Source organism: Dendrobates tinctorius, unplaced genomic scaffold (assembly GCF_039654945.1).
Source record: "Dendrobates tinctorius isolate UK_male_01 unplaced genomic scaffold, ASM3965494v1 ptg000127l, whole genome shotgun sequence".
NCBI classification, from domain to species: domain Eukaryota; kingdom Metazoa; phylum Chordata; class Amphibia; order Anura; family Dendrobatidae; genus Dendrobates; species Dendrobates tinctorius.
In genome coordinates, this window is record NW_027361795.1 from 15,123,278 (window position 1) to 15,150,783 (window position 27,506).

At 44.7% G+C, this 27,506-nt stretch overlaps 1 protein-coding gene across 4 annotated transcripts in view; it reads left to right on the plus strand.

Annotated features, from left to right (window-relative positions):
- KLHL12 (kelch like family member 12) overlaps positions 1 to 27,506 on the plus strand; it is an 82,635-nt gene that overhangs the window by 22,620 nt on the left and 32,509 nt on the right. For 3 of the 4 annotated variants that reach the window (XM_073542547.1, XM_073542546.1, XM_073542549.1), the window contains 4 exons: positions 10,559 to 10,712; positions 21,854 to 22,071; positions 22,170 to 22,319; positions 22,417 to 22,531. In XM_073542547.1, the coding sequence (XP_073398648.1) occupies positions 10,559 to 10,712; positions 21,854 to 22,071; positions 22,170 to 22,319; positions 22,417 to 22,531 (637 nt within the window). Of the gene's footprint in view, positions 1 to 5,247; positions 5,380 to 10,558; positions 10,713 to 21,853; positions 22,072 to 22,169; positions 22,320 to 22,416; positions 22,532 to 27,506 lie in introns of those variants that run through there. The other variant, XM_073542548.1, reaches the window with a different exon arrangement.

Consider the following 27,506-nt stretch of genomic DNA (forward strand, 5'->3'; position numbering starts at 1 on the left):
GACATTTAGGTGGTAAACAAACATTTTGTGGGGGGCGTGGCTATGGAGTGAACAGGAGAGGACGCTTACCGAGAAAGCTCCTCATGATCCCGTAATATCCTGAGATTTAGACCCTTTCTGCCTGGCATATCTGGAGCGGCGCGGACCCCTGTGGACAGCGGGACCCCTTTGGACCATCATAGGAGGACGGGAGCAGTCTTCTATCAGCGGGAGACCGGGGAGACTGTAGCGGGCGGCTGCTTCCCCACGAGGCCGCGACCTTCTTGGGCGCGCGGCTCTACTACAGAGAGCTGCGGCGTCGCTCGCACCGCTGAACTGCTGTTCGGGCAGCGAAGATAACGACTCACAGAACGGGAAGGACGTGCGGTGAGTGCCCTGAAAAATCGGGCCCTGTGTGCTCTTCCCCTCAGCCATTTCGTTAGTACTGTGGGAGGCCTTGCGCCCCTCCCCCCGCGGCTGCTGTCTCTGTGGAGACCCCTCTCCCTCCCCTGGCCGCAAGGAACATTAACCATTCAATGTGAATCGCTGCCCTCTTAATTTCACGCAGCCCTCCCTCATCTCTGTGGCCTGAGCCATAATTATTTATTAATAATCCTTCTGTGCGTACTGCCTGCGGTGGACATTTTCAGAGCACATATCTCCAGCTTTCTTACTGAGTCAGACTGCAGCAGCCATGAGCAGATTTAAAGGGTCGGGAGCGGCAGCAGAAAAACTAAAGTGCACGACTCCTGAGGAATACGTCCTCCCAAGTTCAACGTAAGAATCGACCTTCAGGGGGTGAGGAGGAGGCTGAGCAAGAGGAATTGACACTTAAACAGGCGTCTGAGCAATTGATGCAGACCATTTCCCTCACCAGAACATCTGACAGAAAAAATTGAGGATGTTTACACCGAGGTGGGGAGACTTCGTCACGATATACAGGCCATGAAGGGACGCATTACAAAGGTGGAGATGAGGGTGTCCAAGGTGGAGAATTCCGTCACACCTATGGAGGCCAAGTTAACGAAAGTGGCGGGCTCCGTGAATGCTTGGAAGCAAAAGGTGGATGACTTGGAGAACAGAATGCGTCGGAATAATATTCGCATCATTGGTCTGCCTGAACGCTCGGAAGGTCAGCATCCTGAGCAGTTTCTGGAAGATTGGCTTAAGACCTCACTGGGAGATGATTTCTCGTCAGTGTTCGCTGTTGAAAGGGCTCATAGGGTCCCTACAAAACCTCTGCCTCCAGGGGCCCCACCTCGGCCCTTCTTGGCACGCCTCCTCAATTGTAAGGACAGAGACACCATTCTGCATCTTGCAAGGCTAAAAAGTGCCATTAAGTTCAATAATGCTGTGATCTCCATCTTCCCGGACTTTTCCATGGAACTGCAGAAGCAGCGGGCACAATTCGTTGAGGTCAAGAAACGGCTCAGGGAAAGAAATATTGTGTACTCAATGATATATCCAGCCCAACTTCGGATTGTCCACGGAGGTACCTCCGTGTTCTTCAAGGATCCAGTGGGGGCGACTGAATGGCTGCGGTCCCATGGGGGAATCCCCTGCAAAGGAATCCTGATGTGATGGCTGTTAATTTAGATCCTTTTATTTAAAGGTCTAATTGGAACTTTCTTGGCGGGTATCTAGTTACCAACAATACCGGACACTGTGCTCAGTGATGGTATCCCCTTGCCTATTTTTTGATGGGGGCATGAGACTATGCTCCTATATTGTTAGGTTCTTGTTTTGTTTTCTCTTTTTCAAAAGTTTTTGTTTTTCTGGTTATTTAGGTAAATGCTGCAGCCGATGCCAACTCTACTATCTAGGTGATATCTCTACATTTTGTTCGGGCACCGCTATGCAACATATATGGATAGGCGAAAAAGGGTTCTGAATTGATATGCATGACCTGGAATGTAAGAGGTATAAAAAACCCCCAGAAGAAAATTAAGGTGTTCTCACAAATTAGGCAATATCGTCCTCACATTGTGGCCCTGGTTGAGACGCACCTGACCAGAGATACCATTCGGTGTGTGCAAAAACCGTGGGTACAATAGTTTATACATGCTTTTCATACCAGCTATTCAAGAGGGGTTTCATTGTTAATCCATAAAGATGTTCGATGGGAGACCAGAGAAGCCCGGAAAGATCCTGAGGGATGGTTTGTGTTCGTACATGCGTTGATCAACTCTCAGAAATATGTTATCCTGTGTGTTTACAATCACCCTCCGGCCAATATGTCAATTATCCAGAAGGCACTGAGCTTTGCCCTAAATTACCCAGATGCACATGTTATTTGTATGGGTGACTTTAATCTGGTCATGAATAATCATCTTGATAAACTGAGATTGGGTGATGGAATACAGAGTGGGGTCCCCTCCCCGGGCACATCCCGGCTGTCACAATTTATGGCGGGTGGCTGGATTTATGGAGATTGCACCATCCAGAGACAAGGGAATATACGTGCCATTCCTCCACAAAACGCTCCGTCTCGTATAGATTACATCTTTGGATCCAGCAGCCTAGCGACAAGAGTGGATGATATTGAACATGACAGTTGGGGGATTTCAGACCACAGTCCGGTTGTTCTTAAACTTAGGTACGGACCGGTGAATACCAGGATAATATGGAAATTGAACCCTTTCTGGCTGAAATTGATAAAACCACCTGATAAGACGATTGATCAGCTGCATTGCTTCGTCTCGTCCCACCCTGAACCCCGAAATATTAATTTATTTTGGGACACGCTTAAAGCTTATTTGAGGGGTTGTTTATCCTCCACAATCATATGAACGCACACTATATCAAAATAGAGGGTGCCTGGGTAAATTTGAAAAGATCTGGGAGAGGTGGAATTCCTCTCACCTTACTTTGGAGAGTGGAGATGTCGCATAATAAAGGATTAATGGTGTGGAAGTAGGCTGCGGAATAGCTTAGTTTAGGTTTATGTTTTTTGTAGATGTAGATGCGGCTTAAAAGTCAAGCAGATCTCATTATTCAAGTAATAATACAAGACCATTGTGATTTAAATGACATTATATTTTGCTTTATTCTGTATACAACTGGTACGCACATTTTGCTTTATATTTTCATATCGTATGAACATATATATATTTTGTATTATGTTTAACATTATTTACCAGTATGTATATTGTATACCTGTTTATGACTTAATAAACAAATTAAAAAAAAAACAAAAAACAAATATTTTGTTCATTCCGGCTATACCACTTTGCATTAATTCCTGAAAATCACATGAAGGGTTAATAAACTACCTGACAGCAGTTTTCAATATGTGAGGGGGTGCTGTTTTTAAAATGGTATCATGTTTGGAGATTTTCCAATATATAGCACCCCCAAAGTCACTTCAAACCTGGATAGGTCACTCAAAAAAATAAATTTTGTAAATTTCCTTGAAAAAATGAAAAATTACTGCTACATTTTTAAACCTTCTAAAAGGCTAATAAAATAAGTTAGTGTTTTAAAAATGGTGCTGATGTAAAGCAGACATGTGGGAAATGTTATTTATTAATGTTTTTCTGTGATATGACTATCTGGATTAAAGGGATAATCATTCAAAGTTTGAAAATTGCAATTTTTTTTACATTTTTGTCAAGTTTCTGATATTTTTTGTAAATAAACTAAAAAGATGTCAACCTAAATTTACCATTATCATAAATTATAATGTGTCACGAAAAAACAATCTCAAAATAACTGGGATTTGTTGAAGCGTTCCAGAGTTTTCACCACCTAAAGTGACATTGGTCAGAATTTAAAAAATTGGCCCGTCACTAAGGGGTTAAATCTATGACTCAACTCATCCTAAACAATCTCAAGAGGGTTGTGATCTGATTGTGGCAGCCATGTCATCGGATGCAGCACTCTATCCATCCCCCTCCTTTTTAGTCACATAGCCTGGACATGTGTTTTGGTTCATTCATTGTCCTGTTGCAACACAAATGATGTTCCCACTAAAACGCAAACCAGATAGGGTGACGTTTTGCAGAATGTTGGGTAGCCATGTTGTGTAAGACTGTGTTGAGTTTGAAATAAAGTACAGAAATTTTCACCAGCACAGCACCTCCACACCATCACACCTTCCCCACCAAGCTTCAGAGTGGGCACCATACATATAGAAACCATCCTCTCTCCTTTTCTGCTTCTCCCAAAGGCATGGTGGTTGGTAAAGTACTGACTTCCACTGATCTAACGCCAATTTTTGTATTTCTTTGTTCAAACAAGTCTCTTTTTCTTGTTTGCGGTCCTCAGTAGTGGCTTCTTTGCAGAAATTGGATCATAAAGACCAGCTTTTCGCAGTGTCGTCCGGAAAGGTGATGTTGAGATGTCTATTAGTGATGAGCGAACATGCTCGGAAAAGGTGTTATTTGAGCATTCTCCTTTGCTGAGTGTCTTCAGCGTGCTCAAAAAATATGTTACAGTCCCCTCCCCACGGCTGCATGTCTCGCATCTGTTCGACAGCCGCAACACATTCATAATTTGTCTGATAAGCACTCCCTGTATGAGTTGCAGCTGTTTGCCAGCCACGAGACATGCAGCTGCGGGGACCCAAATATATTTTTTGAGCACGCCGGAGACACTTGAACACGAGCATGCTCAGAGAAGACCTTATGTCAGCTCATCACTAGTGTCTACATCTTCATGTCTGGACATCATTTATGAAGGCTGTTGTATTAGATGCTGTCAACCTGTGGTTTCTGAGGCTCGTAACTGTATTTATCCTCTGCAGCAGAGGTAATTCTTTGTCTTTTTTTTTCCTGTAGCCGTCCTCATGAGAACCAGTGATGGCGATTCATGGTTTTCAGAACTGCACTTGAGAATACCTGCAAGGTTCTAGCAATTTTCCACATTGACCTTCGTTTCTTAAAGTAATGAAGGACTATCATTTGTCTGCAATTATTTGAGTGTTCCTTGCCATATTCTGGCTTAGAACAGTTGTGGAATAGGACTGAGCGCTGTTTTCAACTGTGTACCAACACTGCCTCTGCAAAACTCACGATGGTCACAAACATTTTTTTGGAGATCAGTGACACTACAAATGAACTCTCAACGAGGCACATATGTTCATTAGACACCATTCCAGGTGACTACCTCATGAATCTGTTGAGAGAATACCGAGGGGGTGTAAAGCAGACATTAGAGTTAAAAATTGTACTTTTAAGGAATCTAAGATTTAACACATATCCCGGGTTGTTTCACGTTTCCTTACTCTTTGTTTCCATATGTGTACCTTCATGATTTTGCTTCCTTCAGTCTAAATCTACATTCAAATAAGAACAAGGAAATGAATGCATGAACAAAATAGAAAGAAAAAAGTATTTCACCAAGAATATCTCAGAAGAATTTGTGATATTAAGTGCACGGAACACGACTGCCATATTTAATGTAAGTGTTGACTCATTCGAGACAATCTATGCAACTTGACAATGATGCTTGAAGTCTGAAAGCCATGGACATCACAAAACTGTTTTTTTCTTTCCTTTATGATGCTTTTCCAGGCCTTTACTTTAGTTGACTTCAGTTGTTGCTTGTTTGTGGGTTATTCTACTTAACGTTTTGTCTTAAGCATGTACAAAGTATGCTTGATGGGGTTGAGATCTGGTGATTGACTCGGCCATTAGAGAATTTTCCACTTCTTTGCCTTAATGCTTTCACTGTATGTTTTAGGACATCGTGAATCTGCACTGTGAAGCGATTTCCATCAACTTTGCTGTATGTGGTTGAATTTGAACAGAACCTATAGCCCATGTAGTAATGCCAGGTAGGCTAGGGTTATATCCCAGCTCTATAGGCTCTGATTATTGGTACCTGGCTGGCACTGCATGTAACCAGGCTATAGGGGTTCACCTTAGTCAGTCAGCTTGTAAAAGATGACCAGAGTGGATGTGTGTTGGAGCTAAAGAGAGAGAGAAGTCGGAATCTGTCTCTGAGAACAGATTGCACAGGGCGTGTGCACCAAACTGCAAGTATAACTGGTTGCTATGGATGATAGCTGTTTTGTTTGACTGGATTGGGACTAGCTCAGCCGTGTATGAGTAGCCAAGGTCGGTGTTGTTTAGTTAGCGCCTGGACAAGGCTAGGGATTTATGTTTGTTTCCTGTTTGGTACTGTGCAGCCAGTGGAAAATACCGTATTTTTCGGACTATAAGACACACTTTTTCCCCCTCCAAATTTTTGGAGAAAATGGGGGTGCGTCTTGTAGTCAGAATATACTTACAAATACTGTGGCGGCAGCAGGAGTTGGGCGATTCTGCGACGGTCCCGGTCCGACACTGCCGGGCGATGAGCACACTCTCTTCCCTGGCTGGTGCGGCAGATTCTGCAGAGGGGCTCGGCCGGCATTTTGTGAAAGCACGGAGACCTCGCACATCCATTGTTACGATCTGGTGGCCTCCGGGAAAATGGCCGCCAGTGGCGGCACATGCTCAGATTGAGATCTCGACAGCCTTCTCCATAGTTTCTTCTTCTGATCATTCTGGTACAGGTTGATATTAGTTTCATCTGTCCAAAGAATGCTTTTCCTAAACTGTGCGAGCTTCTTTAGACTTTGCAAAAAAAAACAACAACTTTTCTGGCTTTTCAATTTTTTAAGGCTAATTAATGGTTTGTGAACCCTCTTTTTTTTTTTTTTGTCAACCTAAATATGGTTTGTTTCTTTTCCTCTGGCCACATGTTGTGGGTTCACAGCAACAGTTCCCAAATGCAAATGCTACACCTTAAATCAGCTACCTTTTACCTGTTTAATTGATGATGGAATAAAGAGGAATTAGCCCTTTTTTGCCCATTAAAGGGGTTGTCCGGGCTTTTCACATAATCTCAGTACATATCTGGGCTGCAGAATTATGACAATAAGTAATTTACTTTCTGTCACACGGTTTTCTAGATATTCTGAACAGAACGTCCAAGGGGGGGGTGTTATGGCATTGAAATGAGAACTGGTCGTATCCTCCTACTCTACTCCAAACATGCCCTCTATAGCAACAACCCCACCCTCTATAGCTACAGGCCCTCCCCGTCCACATGCAGAAGCCCTCATCACACAGTAACAAATCCTCCCCCTCTACCAGCCTCACTGCAGAGAGCAGACCACCCAGCTGCACCTCCCCCAGACACACGCTGAACAGTGATCTATGGAAAGTGAAAGTAGTGAGGAGGGAAAATCGTCCTGTATTCTGGGCCACTCCATGATTACAATACATAACTCACTATCAGTAATTCCTTCCCTCACTGTCTCAGGCTGCTGGCAGCAGTGAGAACAGACTGTGTGATGGCCAGTGATGGGGGTCTGCAGCTTCTAATCTGCACAGGGGATGGCAGTCACTGATGTAATCTGTTGTGTGACAAAGCCTCTGCTGTGTGAATGAGACAGCTCTGTGTCACTGATGTCTTCACACAGCAGCAGACTTGGTGCAGTGTATGTGTGAGCACTGTGTCTCTAATGACACAAATACTGATGGGAGCAGCCTGTCCCAGAATACAGGACGATTTTCCCTCCTCACTAGTATCACTTTCCATAGATCACTGTTCAGCGTGTGTCTGGGGGAGGAGCAGCTGGGTGGTCTGCTCTCTGCAATGAGGCTGCTAGAGGGGAGGATTTGTTACTGTGTGATGAGGGCTTCTTCCTGTGGATGGGGAGGGCCTGTAGCTATAGAGGGTGAGGTTGTTGCTATAGAGGGCATGTTTGGAGTAGAGTAGGAGGTTACGACCAGTTCTCATTTCAATGCCATAACACCCCCCCCCCCCCCCCCCCCCGGACGTTCTGTTCAGAATATCTAGAAAACCGTGCAAACTAGTGACAGAAAGTAAATTACTTATTGTCATAATTCTGCAGCCCAGATATGTACTGAGATTGTGAAAAGCCCGGACAACCCCTTTAAAGAGCTTTTGATATAATGTTCCAATTACTTTTGGTTCCTTAAAAATGAGGCAGCTACATATTAAAAAGCTGTAATTCCTAAACATTTACTCCCAATTAGGATGTGAATACCCTCACATCAAAGTCGAGAGTCTGCACTTTAACCCCTTTCCGATGTTGTGCATAATAGTACGCCCACGTCTGACTCCCTCCCTTTGATATGGGCTCCAGCACTGAGCCCACGTCTTTCCCGACACATGTCAGCTGTTTAGAACAGCTGACAAGTGCCTGAAACAGCCGCAGGTGGAATCCCGATCCACCCGCAGCTATTAACCCATTAAATGCCGCTGTCAAACTCTGACAGCGGCATTTAACATGCGGTTCCGGCAATTGCGCCTGAAATCCGCCCATCGGTGACCCCCTCACGTGATCACGGGTCACCAATAGGTTGGCATGACAACCGGAGGTCTGCTGGAGACCTCTATGGTGTCACTGCCGGATTGCTATGAGTGCCACCAAGTGGTCGGCGCTCATAGCAAGTTAGGTATTCTGCTACATACAGGTAATCTAATCATCGCCTGTATGTAGTAGAGCCGATCGGACAAGTGCAGCTTCTAATCTCCCATAAAGACTATTGAAGCGTGACAAAGTAGAAAAAAAAAAGTTTTTAAAAATATAAAAACAAAATAATATATATAAGTTCAAATCATCCCCCTTTTGCCCCATTCAAAATAAAACAATAAAAGTAAAATCAAACATAGACATATTTGGTTTCGCCTCATTCAGAATCACCCAATCTATCAATAAAAAAAGGATTAACCTGATCACTAAACGGCGCAGTGAGAAAAAAAAGTCTAATTGCCAGAATTACGTTTTTTGGTCGCCACAACATTGCATTAAAATAACTGGCGATCAAAAGATTGTATCTGCACCAAAATGGTATAATTAAAAACGTCATCTCGGCACGCAAAAAAAAGCCCTCACGCAACCTGAGATTGTGAAAAATGGAGATGCTTCGGGTATTGGAAAATGGCACAATTGTTTTTTTGTTTTAACAAAGTTTGGAATTTATTTTCTTCACTTAGATAAAATAGAACCTAGACATGTTTGGTGTCTGAGAACTTGTGGAGAATCATAATGGCAGGTCAGTTTTAGCATTTAGGCTGTGTGCACACGATGCAGATTTGCAGCGGTTCCGCAGCGGATTTTACCGCGCAGAAACGTTGCATATCCGCATTGTGATGTACAGTAGCCTTAAAATGAATGTAAAAAAAAAAAACGCTGTGCAGACGCTGCGGATTTTTCCCGCGCGGTTTTCCCGCGGTACAAATTCCGCAGCATGTTACTACTTTTGTGCGGTTTTCCATCTCCCCTGTCACCAAATCCGCAGGGGGAAAACCGCGATGGAAAACCGCATGGAAGAAATCCGCAGGAAAAATGCAGGTCATTTGACCTGCGGATTTCTTCCATTCTGCGCGGAAAAATCCGCAGGGCTAAATACTCCGTCTGCACTCAGCCTTAGTGAACCTAGCAAAATAAAGCCAAACAAAAAACAAGTGTGGGATTGCACTTATGTTTGCAATTTCACCGCACTTGGGATTTTTTCCCATTTTCCAGTACACAATATGTTAAAATGAATGGTGTTGTTCAAAAGTACAACTTGTCCCGCAAAAAAAACGAGCCCTCACATGGCCATATTGACGGAAAAAATAAAAAAAAATGATTCTGGGAAGAAGGGGAGCAAAAAACGAAACCGCAAAACTGAAAATACCTCCGGTCATGAAGGGGTTAAACCTATGTTCTTTATATCACTGTATATTGAATATGTTTTGGTAAACAGCTAAAATTCCAAAACCAGTGTCCCTGAACAAATATATCTGGATTTTACTGTACATCCAAGGTAATATTTCATGTGTATTAGTTTAGTTTTAATTATTGGATTTCAATCTGTAGAAGAGAAAAAATGGGTGAGATTTTTTTCTGCCATGTTAATAAATATGTCAAAATAAGATGTGACAAATTTATTAAGAGGCAAGTGCATTCTGGCTCACAGGGACAGAACTCAGGCACTGGCAGCTCTGGGAATGACAGAGACTGGACTTTTTTATTATTATTGTTATTATTTATTTATATAGCACCATTGGTTCCATGGTGCTGTACATGAGAAGGGGTTACATACAAATTACAGATATCACTTACAGTAAATAAACTAGCAATGACAGACTGATATAGAGTGGAGAGAGGACCCTGCCCTTTCGGGCTTGCATTCTACATGACTGGACTGTCATTCAAATGCGCATACAGAGAATAAGGAGTGAGGGCCAGAGAAGTGGAAATGCTTTAACACTCTCCAATGCAATTGCAGCGAGTTTGCATAGAACTTTAACTTTTGGATTTCTGCAAGAAAGGTAATAATTAACTTAGGTCGGGGTCAGACTGGCGAGAGCCTAGCGCACCAATACCCGGCACCGCCGCCGGCGCTCGGGACCGAAGCGTTCAGCTGCATAGAAATACATGCAGCCACACACTCCGGTCCGAGTGCCGGCGGCAGTGCCGGGTACAGGCGCGAGTTTCTTGCATAGCTCTCGTAAGTCTGATCCCGGCCTTAGAGTAATAATTTCCTTTTAAATCTGAGCAAAATAACAAAGGTACGTTAGATTTTCACAACTTTGGCTTTATTACATTTCTTTATGATATTTTCACCCACAGCTATCTGAGAAAGGCAAACCATATGTGGATATCCAGGGTCTTACGTCTTGTACCATGGAGATCCTACTTGATTTTGTATATACAGAGACTGTTCACGTTACTGTGGAGAATGTACAGGAGCTCCTGCCAGCTGCCTGCTTACTTCAGTTAAAAGGTAAGCAGGTTACATCTCATTATTTCTCAAGCCATTCTGCATGAAATAGTAATTACCTGCTGTTAAGTTTGTTTTTTTTTTAACAGAAATTTTTTTTATTGTTCTTGGAAACACATACACGTAGATAAACAAACATATGAACGCCATCTCACTTAACACGCCTTGGCAGCATGCTAAAAATTAGGTTATTAATGGTTGGCTAAGGAATGTTCTATACAGAAAAATGCAAAGTGTCACTTCAGCTCACCTGTCCTGTGTTAGAGATGAGTATCCCTCGAGACTTCTAGGGTAGACAATCTAGTCTAGGTGTGGTCCAAGGAGTAGGCTCTGGTCTGGCTTCCAGGTCAAATAACTCTCAATGGTCTAGACCAGTGTTCCCCCAACTCCAGTCCTCGAGCCATCAACAGGTCATGTTTTCAGGATTTCCCTTAAAATTGCACAGGTGAGATCTGCTCTCTGCACAGGGAAAAATTCCCCCACCTGGGTGATACTAAGGAAATCCTTAAAACCTGACCTGTTGGTTGCTCTTGAGGACTGGAGTTGGGGAACACTGGTCTAGAAGATGATGTTCTCCAGCACCAAAGGAGAGTCAGCGGGGTGAAGGGGATCTCTGAGTTCTCATACACACGCTGCTCATTTTTTTTCTTCTACAATTGAGCCATTGAGATGTTTTTTGGGGATCTGGAGCATGTCAGTACTTTGTGTTTCGCCGTGTTTTTCATCTATTTAGGTGAATGGCCAAGAAAGCAAGTAAAACATATAAAAAACAATGCACACTTATTTTACGCATCGTTTTTCCTGCCAAGACTGGTGTTTTTTGTGGAGGAATCTGCTGCAGGTATTCAGCATGTGCACATGGCCCAAGACTTTACCGCACCCTATTCCTACTTATTAGATCATCATGAAAGATTTAATTATGAACTATTTTTTTTCCTGTTTTCTTATGTCTAAACCTGGGTGCGTCCTACAGTCTGATGCTTCTTGTAGTCTGGAAAAAAAAAATATATATATGACCGATCAGGTATTGGTGACCTATCAAGTAGTGACCAACCCCTTTAAAGGCTAAGTTTTAACTGCTTTCTTTTGGTGCTGAAAAACTTCCCTTTTGGGTCATTGAGAGCTATAGAATGTTATGCCACTCTGAATGCACTTGGGCATACTCATTATCGGAATACATTATCAAATATTACAACAATTTTTATAAAGGTACCATATTTTTCAAATTATAAGACACACTTTTTTTTTTTTCCCAAAAATTTTTCGGTGAAAATTGGGGTGCGTCTTATAATCCGACTGTAGCGTACCAGAGAGGGAGGGCGGCTGCAGTTGAGCTGGATCCCAGGAGTCAGGGTTGCTTCTGCAGGAAGCTGGCTGCGGTGGGGCAATGCTGCGGGCCCTGGGTGAGATCTAAAGCTGCGCATGTGCTGCCTCTGGCATCCATTTTCCCAGAGTCAACCGCAGTGAAAGTGTTTGGAAGTGCGGGGACTCCGACGACATTTTCTGACAGCCTGGGGCCACAGCGCCGAACACCCCCCTCCTTCTAGCCCCGAGTCCTGCAGCATTGCCCCACTCCTTCCACCGCCAGCTTCCTGCAGTAGCGGCTCTGCCTCCTGCGACCCTGCTCCACCACAGTCGCTCCCTGTAAGCTGCTGTAAAAGCAGACTATAGGACGCACCACCAATTATAAAAAAAAAAAAAAAAAAAAAAAAAATTCCATTTTTTTTTCCCTCCCCAAAATTTGTGGTGCGTCTTATAGTCTGCAAAATACAGTCTATATTTGTAACAGGATGAAATGGAAATCTCCAGATATGGCATTTTCTGTAGGATCAAAATTACATGGCCATATAAGTCCAAGTTTATGGGATGAATAAGTACATAAACTCATTATTCAAATATCGCCCAACGATATACCAATATATACACTCACTGGCCACTTTATTAGGTACACCATGCTAGTAAGGGGTTGGACCCCCTTTTGCCTTCAGAACTGCCTCAATTCTTCGTGGCAGAGATTCAACAAGGTGCTGGAAGCATTCCTCAGAGATTTTGGACCATATTGACATGATGGCATCACACAGTTGGCGCAGATTTGTCGGCTGCACATCCCTGATGCGAATCTCCCGTTCCACCACATCCCAAAGATGCTCTATTGGATTGAGATCTGGTGACTGAGGAGGCCATTTGAGTACAGTAAACTCATTGTCATGTTCAAGAAACCAATCTGAGATGATTCGAGCTTTATGACATGGCGCATTATCCTGCTGAAAGTAGCCATCAGATGTTGGGTACATTGTGGTCATAAAGGGATGGACATGGTCAGCAACAATACTCAGGTAGGCTGTGGCGTTGCAACGATGCTCAATTGGTACCAAGGGGCCCAAAGAGTGCCCAGAAAAAATTCCCCACACCATGACACCACCACCACCAGCCTGAACCGTTGATACAAGGCAGGATGGATCCATGCTTTCATGTTGTTTACGCCAAATTCTGACCCTACCATCCGAATGTCGCAGCAGAAATCGAGACTCATCAGACCAGGCAACGTTTTTCCAATCTTCTACTGTCCAATTTCGATGAGCTTGTGCAAATTGTAGCCTCAGTTTCCTGTTCTTAGCTGAGAGGAGTGGTACCCAGTGTGGTCTTCTGCTGCTGTAGCCCATCTGCCTCAAAGTTCGACGCACTGTGCGTTCAGAGATGCTCTTCTGCCTACCTTGGTTGTAACGGGTGGCAATTTGAGTCACTGTTGCCTTTCTATCAGCTCGAACCAGTCTGCCCATTCTCCTCTGACCTCTGGCATCAACATGGCATTTCCGGCCACAGAACTGCCGCTCACTGGATTTTTTTTCTTTTTCGGACCATTCTCTGTAAACCCTAGAGATGGTTGTGCGTGAAAATCCCAGTAGATCAGCAGTTTCTGAAATTCTCAGACCAGCCCTTCTGGCACCAACAATCATGCCACGTTCAAAGGCACTCAAATCACCTTTCTTCCCCATACTGATGCTCGGTTTGAACTGCAGGAGATTGTCTTGACCATGTCTACATGCCTAAATGCACTGAGTTGCCGCCATGTGATTGGCTGATTAGAAATTAAGTCTTAACACACAGTTGGACAGGTGTACCTAATAAAGTGGCCAGTGAGTGTATATAGTATGTCGTCTCCCAGGTATTACAACTATACCCATATCAGTCTGTATTAAACCAAGGTATGCATATAATACATCAGATGTAATCCAGTTATCCGCTTCTGTTTGTAAGTAACTCTACAAATGAGACCTGACCTCTCTATTACCCACGATTAGCATCACTACCACTACGCCCCCTCATCAAGGCCTTTGACTAAATTGTCGGTCTTAATATATCAGAGCCAGAGATCTTTATATCATTGATATCACTTACTGGGCTGCTTTCTGTAGTTTTGGTAAAATCACTGTTTTATCAGCAGGACATTATTGCTGGAGGCCATGTAGTCGTCCATATTCTTCACCACTGTATAACCCCGGCCCCACCATTGCTTGGCTGCTTTCTGCCTATGCACTTTGTTACAAGACTGTCAATCAGTGCTGTGAGCAGGATTATACACAGCTCGGCATGCAAAGAACTAATTGCTCTCCTTCAAATGAATCAGTGATTTGTTTCAGAACTGCAGCAAGCAGCCCAGAAAATAATATAATTGCTGAAATCATTTGACTCCACATGATGTTGCTCTCATATGTGACCGACTCTCTAATTGCTCATGTATTTCTCAGTGTATCGTTCCTGTAACTGTAAAACTGCTAGGTAACATCACCTTGGAGGAAATCCAGGAGGCAACCATGTCCCTGCCTAATGGAAAAACTCCCGGTCCTGACGGTATGCCCACGGAGCTATATAAAAGATACTTAGACCAGTTGGGGCCAGTTCTGTTGCAGACCCTTTCTGAAGCACTTGCAGGGCACTCGCTCCCCCAATCCTTTTATGATGCCACTATTGTGGTGATTCCAAAGCCTGACAAGCCTGCTGAGGAGTGTGGTTCTTATCGTCCCATATCCTTGCTCAATACTGATTATAAAATTCTTACGAAACTCATTGCTAATAGACTGAAAGCATTAACATTGGGCATTGTACATGAAGATCAAACTGGTTTTATGCCAGGAAGGTCCACCTCCTCTAATATTAGAAGAGTGCAGGTTCTGACGCAGATAGGCCATAAATATTAAAGACCTTGGGTGATATAGCCTCTTTAGATACTGCAAAGGCCTTTGATTAACCCCTTCCTGACATGAGACGTACTATCCCGTCCATGGGAACCGGGCCCCTATGCCCATGGACGGGATAGTACGTCTAGCGCGATCAGCGGCGCCCACGTGGTGAGCGCCGCTGCTCGCGGCCGGGTGTCAGCTGATTATCACAGCTGACACCCGGCACAATGTGTCAGGGGCGGTCACGGACTGCCCCCGACACGTTAACCCCTTGCACACCGCGATCATGTTTGTACCGGCGGTTAAAGGGAAGCATCGGCAGGGAGGGGGCTCCCTCCGTGCTTCCCTGAGCCCCCCACGGCAGCGCAATGTGCAGCGCTGCTGCGGGGGACTCCTTTCCTCCAGGCCCCCGGATCCAAGATGGCGACGGGGGCCTTCAGGGGCCTGAGGAAGCTGGCTTCCTCAGTGCCTGCAAAGCGCAGGCATGAGGAAGCCTTCTGCAGTGCCTGTGTCAGATAGCTGATCTGTCACAGTGATCTGTGATGTGACAGATCAGCGATCTGTCACAGGACAGTGATGTCCCACCTGGGACTATTTAATAAAGTAAAAAAAAAAATAAAAAAAAGTGTTAAAATAATTTAAAAAAAATCGCCAAATAAATTAGAAAAAAAAAAAAAAATATTCCCCCAATAAATCCATTTTTTGGAAATAATAAAAAAAAAACAATAAAAGTACACATATTAGGTATCGCCGCGTCCGTAATGACCCGCCCTGTAAAACTGTCCCATTAGTTAACCCCTTTAGCGAACCCCTTAAAAAATAAAAATAAAAAACGAAGCAAAAGATTTATTATCATACCGCCAAACAAAAAGTGTAATAACGCGCGATCAAAAAGACGCATATAAATATCCATGGTACCGCTGAAAACGTCATCTTGTCCCGCAAAAAATGAGCCGCAACACAGCATCATCAGCGAAAAAATAAAAAAGTTATAGCTCACAGAATAAAGCGATGCAAAAATAATTATTTTTTATATAAAATAGTTTTCATTGCATAAAACCGACAAAAACATAAAAAAATGACATAAATGAGGTATCGCTGTATCCGTACTGACCCGAAGAATAAAACCGCTTTATCAATTTTACCGCACGCGGAACGGTGTAAACGCACCCCCCCAAAAGAAATTCATGAAACGCTGGTTTTTGTTCATTCTGTGTCCCAAAAATAGGAATAAAAAGCGATCAAAAAATGTCACGTGCCCGAAAATGGTACCAATAAAAGCGTCAACTCGTCCCGCAAAAAATAAGACCTCACATGACTCGGTGGGACAAAATACGGAAAAATTATAGCTCTCAATATGTGGTGATGCAAAAACTATTTTTACAATAAAAAGCGTCTTTTAGCGTGCGACAGCTGCCAAATATAAAAACTGCCATAAATAGTAAATCAAACCCCCCGTCATCACCCCCTTAGTTAGGGAAAAATAATAAAATTAAAAAAAAAAGTATTTATCTCCATTTTCCCGTTAGGGCTAGGGTTAGGGTTAGGGCTAGGGTTAGGGCTCAGATTAGGGTTAGGGGTGTGTTGGGGTTAGGGTTGGAGTTATAATTGGGGGGTTTCCACTGTTTGGGCACATCAGGGGCTCTCCAAATGCAACATGGCTTCTAATCTCAATTCCAGCCAATTCTGAGTTGAAAAAGTCAAATGTTGCTCCTTCCCTTCCAAGCTCTGCCATGCGCCCAAACAGTGTTTTACCCCACATGTAGGGTATCAACCTACTCAGGACAAATTGCAAAACAATTTTTGGGGTCCAATTTCTCCTGTTACCCTTAGGAAAATAAAAAATTGGGGGCAAAAATATCATTTTTGTGGAAAAAAATGATTTTTTTATTTTCACGTCCGAGTGTTATAAACTTCTGTGAAGCACTTGGGGGTTCAAAGTGCTCACCACACATCTAGATAAGTTCCGTGGGGGGTCTAGTGTCCAAAATGGGGTCACTTGTGGGGAGTTTCAATAGTTTAGGTACATCAGGGGCTCTCCAAACGCACATGACACCCGCAGACCATTCCATCAAAGTCTGCATTCCAAAACGTCACTGCTTCCCTTCCGAGCCCCGACGTGTGTCCATACAGTAGTTTTCTCCCACATATGGGGTGTCAGCGTACTCAGGCCAAATTGGACAACAACTTTTGGGGGTCCAATTTCTCCTGTTACCCTTGGGAAAATGAAAAAATTGGGGACTAATTGATCATGTTTCTGGAAAAAATACGATTTTTTTATTTTCATGCCCTGGCATTATAAACTTCTGTGAAGCTCTTGGGGGTTCAAAGTGCTCACCTCACATCTAGATAAGTTCCTTAGTGGGTCTAGTTTTCAAAATGGGGTCATTTGTGGGGGGTTTCCACTGTTTAGGTACATTAGGGGCTCTCCAAAGGCAACATGACACCCGCAGACCATTCCATCAAAGTCTGCATTCCAAAACGTCACTACTTCCCTTCCGAGCCCCGACGTGTGCCCATACAGTAGTTTTCTCCCACATATGGGGTATCAGCATACTCAGGACAAATTGGACAACAACTTTTGGGGTCCAATTTCTCCTGGTACCCTTGGGAAAATAAAAAAAATGGTGACTAAAAGATCATGTTTGTGGAAAAAATACGAATTTTTTATTTTCACGCCCGGGCATTATAAACTTCTGTGAAGCACTGGGGGGGTCAAAGTGCTCACCACACATCTAGATAAGTTCCGTAGGGGGTCTAGTTTCCAAAATGGTGTCATTTGTGGGGGGTTTCCACTGTTTTGGTACATCAGGGGTTTTCCAAACGCGACATGGTGTCCGATCTCAATTCCAGCCAAAAACATCAAATGGCGCTGCTTCCCTTCCGAGCTCTGCGATGCGCCCAAATAGTGGTTTACCCCCACATGTGGGGTATCAGCGTACTCAGGACAAATTGCACAATAACTTTTAGGGTCCTGTTACCCTTGGAAAAATAAGAATTGAGGGTGAAAAGATCATTTTTGTGGAAAAAATATGATTTTTTAATTGTATGGCTTTATGTTATAAACTTCTGTGAAGCCCATGGGGGTTCAAAGTTCTCACCACACATCTAGATAAGTTCCTTAGGGGGTCTAGTTTCCAAAATGGTGTCATTTGTGGGGGGTTTCCACTGTTTTGGTACATCAGGGGTTTTCCAAACGCGACATGGTGTCCGATCTCAATTCCAGCCAAAAACGTCAAATGGCGCTGCTTCCCTTCCGAGCTCTGCCATGCGCCCAAATAGTGGTTTACCCCCACATGTGGGGTATCAGCGTACTCAGGACAAATTGCACAATAACTTTTATGGTCCTGTTACCCTTTGGAAAATAAAAATTGGGGTGAAAAGATCATTTTTGTGGAAAAAATATGATTTTTTAATTGTACCGCTGTACGTTATAAACTTCTGTAAAGCCCTTGTGGGTTCAAAGTTCTCACCACATATCTAGATAAGTTCCTTGGGGGGGTCTAGTTTCCAAAATGGGGTCACTTGTAGGGGGTTTCCACTGTTTAGGTACATCAGGGACTCTCCAAACGTGACATGGCGTCCAATCTGAATTCCAGCCAATTTTGCATTGAAAAAGTCAAACGGCGCTCCTTCCATTCTGAGCTCTGCCATGCACCGAAACAGTGGTTCCCCCCCACATATCAGGTATCTGCGTACTCAGGACAAATTGCACAATAACTTTTGCAGTCCAATTTCTCCTGTTACCCTTGGTAAAATAAAAAAAATTGAACCTGAAGTATTTTTTTTATGAAAAAAAGTTAGATGTTCATTTTTTTTTTTAAATATTCAAAAAAATTCCTGTGACGCACCTAAAGGGTTAATAAACTTCTTGAATGTGGTTTTGAGCACTTTAAGGGGTGCAGTTTTTAGAATGGTGTCACTTTTGGGTATTTTCTATCATATAGACCCCTCAAAGTGGCTTCAAATGTGATGTGGTCCTAAAAATAAAATGGTGTTGTAAAAATGAGAAATCGCTGGTCAACTTTTAACCCTTATAACTTCCTAACAAAAAAAAATTTTGGTTCCAAAATTGTGCTGATGTAAAGTAAACATGTGGGAAATGTTAGTTATCAAGTTTTTTGTGTGCCGTATCTCTGTGATTTAAGGGCATAAAAATTCAAAGTTGGAAAATTGCGAAATTTTCAAAATTTTCGCCAAATTTCCGTTTTTCTCACAAATAAACGCAAGTTATTTGAATGAAATTTTACCACTAACATGAAGTACAATATGTCACGAGAAAACAATGTCAGAATCACCGGGATCCATGGAAGCGTTCCAGAGTTATGACCTCATAAAGGTACAGTGGTCAGAATTGTAAAAATTGGCCCGGTCATGAACGTGCAAACCACCCTTGGGGGTGAAGGGGTTAATTGGAGTGGAAATGCTTGCAACGGGTGCTTCTGAAATTTGGTTTCTCAGTCAAATTTTGCAAATGGGTTGAGCTGCTTTATCGTATGCCAAGAGCTAATATACTGGTGAATGGCGTGCTATCGGAATATTTCAATCTGAGCAGAGGGACCAGACAGGGCTGCCCACTATCCCCAATACACGCACTGGCGATTGAACCAATTGCGCTTAAAATTAGACAGGACCATTTGGTGGTGGGAATAGATATAAATTCTAGGGTGGATAAGGTAGGATTGTATGCTGATGACCTGGTGCTATTCCTGGATGGGATTGAACAGTCCCTTCCTAGAGCGATTGACCTTATTAATTGCTTTGGAGAATTCTCGGGTCTTAAAATTAATTGGAGCAAGTCGGTAGTTATGCCGATAATGGATAACACAACAGTACCCGTGTTGTTTGGTTTGCAAGTAGTACAGAAATTTAAGTATTTGGGCATTGTAATTAACCAAAATCCGATTAAAGACCTTGGAGACAATATATACCCCCTTGAGGATATGATGAAAAAAAACTTTGCGATATGGTCTCGACTTCCCCTATCTGTAGCGGGTAGAATTGGATTAATTAAAATGATAATCCTCCCAAAGTGTTTATATATGTTGGAACATACATCAATTATCGTCCCCAAGGGTTTCTTCAAGAAAATGCATAGCTTGATGGCAGCGTTTATATGGGGCTCATCTAGACCTAAAGTGAATATTAGTTCCCTGCAAAGGCTCAAGAGGCAGGGTGGATATGCGGTACCTGACCTTTTTTTGTATTATCTGGCTGGCCAGTTACGATATTTAAAACTTTGGTTGCCCCATGATGGACTCAATGCAGAGGCTCATCTCATTCATTTTCTCGGGGGGCACACACCATGGGCGGTATTGGAGGGTTCATACAGACCACCTCAGGGCCTGTTGTTTGCATATAGTTTGGCAATACAGGTTTGGCGGGAAAGTAAACATACTTTAAAGTTTTCCGATCAGGTTCGGGAGATTCAGATATGGGATAATCCTGAATTTTCCCATCTCCAGAATTTACAGGATCCAAATTTCTGGAAACAAAATGGTATAACAACGCTCAATCAGATCTTTGAAAATCAAATTTTATTACCATTTGAACAATTTCATATAAAATTTGGAATCCCTCATAGAGAGTTTTAGAGATATCTACAGCTGAGACATTCCATAATGTACCAATTCCCACTTCCTAGAATGCGAATATCTAGATATCCACTAATAGGAATATTGTCAACCCATGGACCTACAGGTGTGATTTTTTCCTTATACACCTTTTTATTAAATTCCAAAATTGCTTCCACCCCATTGGCTGTGGAGGATAAATGGAGGCACCTAATCCCCTCGATCACCGATGACCAGTGGAATGATGCACTGGAAGCGCATACGACGGTGTCTCCACCGGCAAATAACAAATTAATTCAATTATATATGTTACACCAATCCTATTTAACCCCGAATAGACTACATAAATTCGGCAGAAGAGTAAATGATGAATGTCATAGATGCGGGGAGGTGTGAGCGGATTTTTGACATCTCATTTGGGATTGTAGAATTATAAGAAGATATTGAAAGGACGTAGTTTTTACACTAGAAAGGATAATTGGGATACCAATTGAATGTAGTCCAGAGCTGTGTGTGTTGGGAGTTGTGGATGAAGAAATGTGGACTCATTATGACAGGATATTTCTCAGGGAGGTTATGTTTATGGCCAGGAAAGCGATAGCGCAGAGGTGGATGGGGGGAAGGTCTCCTTCGATCAATCAGTGAAAAAAATTAGTGAACAATATAATTCCATATGAGAACATATTACACAGAAACAGAGGATGTCCCCAGAAATTTCACAGAATTTGGGAAAGGTGGTGTGACTCACCCTTGACACACCTAGCCCCTGATGCCATAATCTCCTCAACTGCGAGATATAACCCATGAGGTATCTCTTTTCTAATGCATAAATATGATGCTTTATGTTGACTCAGGAATATTTGCTTATTATAACCCAAATTGTTGCAAACTTAGAACCCTGATAAAGAATCTCCTGATTAGTGATGCAATGCTGCTGAGAATACATCATGTTTAATGTTCTATTTCATTTGTGTTGTTTGTTTATTTTTTTATTGAAAGTTTGATTTTATAACTGATATTGTGGATGATGATTTGATGGATTACTCTGCTTTTACACTGTAATGTCATATGCTTGTTATATTATTTTGTGTAATCTTTCAATAAAAAGAGTTTAAAAAAAAAAACTGCTAGGTAACCTATTGCTTTTGGCTTCCAACACATTGACTTCAGCTGACTGTTCACTTGCTGCCTGTTATACCCCATCACTTGTCATGACAGTGTTATTCACGTCACCTTTCATAGGTTATAATGTTCTGGCTGACCGGTGTGTATATATGATATATGTGTATACACTTCATTTCTCCATCGTGACCAATGTTTTTTTTCACTCTGATTACAAAGCATTGTGAATAATCCTGTATAACCGCTGATCGTGTGGTCTACTACACAGGTGTCAAGCAGGCATGCTGTGACTTTCTGGAGTCTCAGCTTGATCCATCCAATTGTTTAGGGATTCGCGACTTTGCGGAGACCCATAATTGCTTGGACCTAATGCAGGCCGCTGAGGTGTACAGCCAGAAGCACTTTCCCGAGGTGGTGCAACACGAGGAGTTCATGTTACTGCAGCAAGAGGAGGTGGAGAAGTTAATCCGATGTGATGAGATTCAGGTAGGAGTCTGTATCCTCTGTGCGGCTGGGGCCATCTTATTCTGGGTTGCCAGTTTACTGCACATTATTTCAGTTTCTTTATTTGTTTTGTCATGCAGATTGACTCTGAAGAACCGGTGTTTGAGGCTGTTTTACACTGGGTAAAACACAACAAACCGCATAGGGAAAAATGCCTTTCCCAGCTTCTTCAGTACGTGCGCATGCCTCTGCTGACTCCACGGTACATCACAGACGTAATAGACACCGAGGTATTTGGCGAACGGGTGGATGTTCTGTTATCTTGTGTGATTTTTCCACTGTTCTACAGTAATTTCAACTATTTTTTTCATGTCTACATTTTTGCAGCCCTTGATCAAATGTAGTTTACAGTGCAGAGACCTGGTGGATGAGGCTAAGAAATTTCATTTACGCCCAGAGTTGCGGAGTCAAATGCAGGGCCCAAGGACCCGAGTACGTCTGGGTAAGTTCAGGAATAATTCTTATGTCAAGTTCCCTATTTTAAGGTTGACTTTACAGTCATCCAGTGTAAGATTTTGGGTGCGGTCCTAAACGGTACAAGGAAAACTGACAATCACTGATTAGGCTATGTGCACATGTCTGGAATTCCCGCGGATTTTATGCGTTTTTGCCGCGAAAATGCTGTAAAATCGCTGCAAAAACGCAAAAAATAAGGAACCCATTGAGTTCAATGGCATTACGCACATGCTGTGCTAATGCTGCGTATTTTTCCGTGGCGGAATCACATTGCGGGAAAATACGCAGCATGCTCATTCTATTTACGGAATCGCGGGATTTCCGCACACATAGGAAAGCATTGTTTCGCTTACTTTCCGCATGTGGCTATGCCCACCATGCGGAAAATGTGCGGATGGTACCCACGGTCTGGAGGAGAGGAGACTCTCCTCCAGGCTCTGGGTACCATATCCCTGTTAAAATAAAAAAAGAATGAAAATAAAAAAATGGTGATATTCTCACCTTTCGGCGTCCCCCGAAGCATACTCAGGCCTCAGCGATGCTCCCAGCAAGTCCTGTTCCTTTCAACAATGACCTTTGATGACATAGCGGTCTCGTGAGGGACGCCGGAAAGTGAGAATATCACGATTTTTTTTTATTATTATTATTTTTAACATATCTTTTTACTACTGAGGCTGCGTAGGCAGCCTCTAGTAAAAAGTTTGTCACACTTGTCAAACACTATGTATGACAAGTGTGACCATCCTGTCAATTAGTTTTCCAAGCGATGCTACAGATCGCTTGGAAAACGCTAGTATTCTGCAAGCTAATTATGCTTGCAAAACGCTAGTTTTTCACGGGAAATACGCGGGAATTACAAATGCGGATTTCTCGCGTATTTCCTGCAGGAATTCGGGACGTGTGCACATAGCCTTAAGACTACCAGCTACTACTTAACTCAGAATATTTAATGAGTAAAATACAAGTTTTACAGAATCTTTTCCAGCCCAAACCTATGTATTAATCTATTGAGCTTCTCTTGCTCTACAACAGTGTTCCTCAATTCCAGTCCTCAAAACCCACCAACAGGTCAAGTTTTCAGGATATCCTTAGTACTGCACAGGTGATTATTCCATCACCAGCTCAAGCATTAAGTCCTTAACCTGGTCAATACGAAGGAAATCTTGAAAACATGACGTGTTGGTGGTCTTGAGGACTGGAGTTGAGAAACGCTGCTCTAGAACATGATGCTCTGTGACTGAACACAATTTTCTCCTTCGCCTCATTGGGGGACACAGGTACTGTGGGTGTATGCTACTACCGCCTGGAGGCTGACACTAAGATAAAAAAAGAGGTTAGCTCCTCCTCCGCCGTGTACAACCTCACCCCAATTGCAGGGCAGGAAATCAGTTTCATGCTTAGTGTCCGTTGGAGGCACACGTCTGGTTTTTCTCCAGACTTTTTTTTTTTCCCTGAGAAGATGAGACAGGGGAGACGGACCCTATTGAAAGGGTCCGATCTCCCGAAACCAACAACGGGCGAGCACGTGCGAGCGTCGCCTCCACGTATCCTCTCCCGCAATGTGGGACACGTCTGATCTTTTTTTCCCAGACTTTTTTCTGTTTTCCTTCCATGAAGATGAGACAGGGGCAACGGACCCTGTTGAAAGGGTCCGATTTCCCCAAACCATCAACGGGCGAGCACGTGCGAGTGTTGCCTCCACATATCCTCTTCCGCAACATGGGACATGATGCCGGGCTTAGCCCTGACCACCCTAGGGTATTGAAACCCTAGGCTGTACAGAGGCACAAGCATAGTCCGTGCGCCCCCCCCCTGCACCACCAATGCTAGACTGCGGTGCTGCAAGGCGGCGGACGGTCCCTCTCCTCATTCCTGGAGGGAAAGATGGAGCTAGGGTGCCTGCACCGTCCTATATGTGGCCCCCCCTCCCCTCTACCTGAGCTGGGAAGCTGAAGCATCGTCACAGGGGGATAGTCGGGGAGGACTCCTGCAGCAGCGTCCACAGGGCTGGAGTCCTTAGCTTTTTCCTCGGGGGTCAGAGCGGCAGCATCCGAAGATAGCGCCCCCCCCCCCCCCCGTCGCGCACGGCGGTGGGTCCTGACGTCCAGCCATGTAGCCTCGTCCTGGGACTCCGTGGGAGGTGGGTCCCCCCCTCGTGGTCAGGCGCTGTAAATCGAGCCCGTGGCTACGGCTGGCGCTAGGCCGCGGGTGGAAGTCCCGCCTCCTTCGCGTCACTTTCTGTGGCCCGCCCCCCGTGGCCTGGGCGGCCGCCGAAGAAATTGAGCCCCCGCGGCTTTGGACCAGCGCTAGGCCGCAAACCGGAAGTACCGCGGGCGCAGAGCAAGCGGTTATGCGAAGCCTGTGATTCCGAGCGCGCCCAGGAGCCCTCCCCTGCGACCGAGCCCAGTGTACCAAGTCCCCCGGAGTGGGCCCTATCACTGTCGCAGTCTATGGAGTCCCTTCGTGCCCAGATAAGGGCAGGGATAGTGGCTCACCTGTCTTAGAAGGGTCCTGCACCTCACAGGAGCCTCCGGCCTGCAGGGGCCGCCCTCACTCCAGGCAGAGGCGGGGGAAACGAACCCACACAGCGTCTCCCGGTCCATCCGGTGCCTCGGCATCCGTGAGTTCCGCTTCTTGCTCTCCTTCACCAGTAGTCGATAGCGAGCAAAGCTCAGATTTCTACTCGGACGAACCCCTTGACAAGATACGCCGGGATGTCGTGAAACAGTGGACAGCCTCATCGAAGCCATCAACCAGACTTTGGGGATTGAGGATGTTTCCACCTTGGCTTCGGGCCATAAGGTGTTGTTTAAGCGAGTTAAGCGGCCGCATAGAGTATTTTGCACTCACCCAGAGTTCGAGGACATAGTGCAACGACACAGGGAGCGGCCGGACAGATGTTTTTCGGGCCAGAAGGCGCTCGAAGTGAGGTATCAGTTTGCCCCGGACCTCTGTAAGAAATGGACAGAATCCCCAACGGTGGATCCACCCGTGTCACGCTTGGCTTCTAAAACCCTGTTATCCGTGTATCCTAGTGGTTCTTCTTTTAAGGATCCCACGGATCATCTCATTGAGAGTTTGGCTCCCTCAGTATTTGAGGCATCAGGCTCGGCACTCTCTCCCTCGTTCGTGGCAACGTGGTTGGCCAAGGCCATGATTTCTTGGTCAGAATCATTGAACCAAGCCTTGCAGGATAGGGACCTACCTGTAGAAGTATCAGAGATCGCATGTCTAATCGCTATGGCTGGGGACTACTTAATCAATGCATCTTTGGATGCCGCCAATTGCACGGCACTTTCCATTAGGAGAGCTCTGTGGTTAAGGACATGGCGGGCCGATTCAACCTCCAAGAAGTCCTTGACTTCCCTACCTTATCAGTGCGGCCGCCTATTCGGAGAGAAGTTAGATCAGCTCATCTGACTCCACAGGAGGGAAGAGCGGTTTTCTCCCTCAACAAAGGGTCAAACCGCCGTTTCGTCACCAGTTTTCAGGCACGTTTTCGGGCCTTTCGCAACCCCGGGTGAACTACGGCGGCCAACTCCGCCGCTTCAGGTCGCCCCAACCAGGATAAAGGTCGGCAGGCCTCATATAGAGCCAACCTGTTGGGGAGAATGCGTACTCACCAGCCCAGGTCGAGGAGATCCAGGTCCCAAAGATCTTCAGCCGAATGACTCGAGGCATTTGCCAGGCGACACCAGCAAGGTAGGCGGCCGCCTACTCTGGTGTCGCCACGTCTGGCTCACCGTCGTACACGACACATGGGTAAGAGAGCTGGTGTCCTCAGGGTACAAGATAGAGTTTGTCAGGTACCCCCCAAGACGTTTTTTTCTTTCCCGTCTTCCCAAGGTGGATACCCGGGCAAGGGCTTTGCTAGGAGCCATCAAATCGCTCCAGCGCAACTGAATCATTCCCTTGCCAGAACACAAAAGGCTCATGGCTTCTATTCCAACCTATTCGCGGTCCCCAAAAAGGACGGGACTGTCAGACCTGTTTTGTACCTGAAGCTCCTGAACAAATTCATCAGGGTCAGACATTTTCGGATGGAGTCTACGTTCAGTCATATCGGCCATGGGGCAGGGAGAATACTTGGCCTCTATCAATATCCAAGACGCCTACTTACGTATCCCCATATTCCCTCCTCATCAAAGATTTCTACGCTTCGCCATCAACTGTTTACATTTTCAGTTCGCAGCGCTACCCTTCGGGCTAGCCATCGCCCCCAGAGTGTTCACAAAAGTCATGGCAGTTGTCATGGCCATCCTGCACTCCCGGGGCATAGTTGTTGTGCCTTACTTAGACGACCTCTTGGTCAAGGGCCCTTCAATTCGGGCATGCGAGGAAAGTGTCAACATCACGCTAGATACTCTATCCCTTGTTCCAGCTCAGAGAATTTCCTTTCTAGGGATGATCTTCGACACCTTCCGACGGTTGGTAATTCTCCCTCAGGACAAGGCCCTAGCTCTCCGGCAGGAGTCCGGACACTTCACCAACCAGTCCCTCATACCATCCGTTTCGGGATCAGGATTCTAGGAAAAATGGTGGCAGCAATGGAAGGGATACCGTTCGCCCAGTTCCATCTTCGCCCCCTGCAACACGCCCTCTTGTCATCCTGGGACAAGAACCCATTCACGCTCGATCACTAGTGCCTGTTGTCCTCTCAGGTCAAACGGTCACTCGAGTGGTGGATAACCAGTTCCTCCCTGCTTCAGGGGAAACCTTTTCCCCCAGACCATTTGTTGGTGCTCACAACCGACGCCAGCCTCCTAGGCTGGGGAGCGGTTTTTCGCCACCACACGACCCAAGGACGGTGGACGCCGCAGGAGGCACGCCTCCCGATCAACTTGTTGGACATACGAGCGATCTGGCTGGCTCTGCAACATTTTCATCACCTTCTAGCAGGCCGCCCCGTCCGGATTCAGTCGGACAACACCACGGCGGTGGCTTTCATAAATCATCAAGGG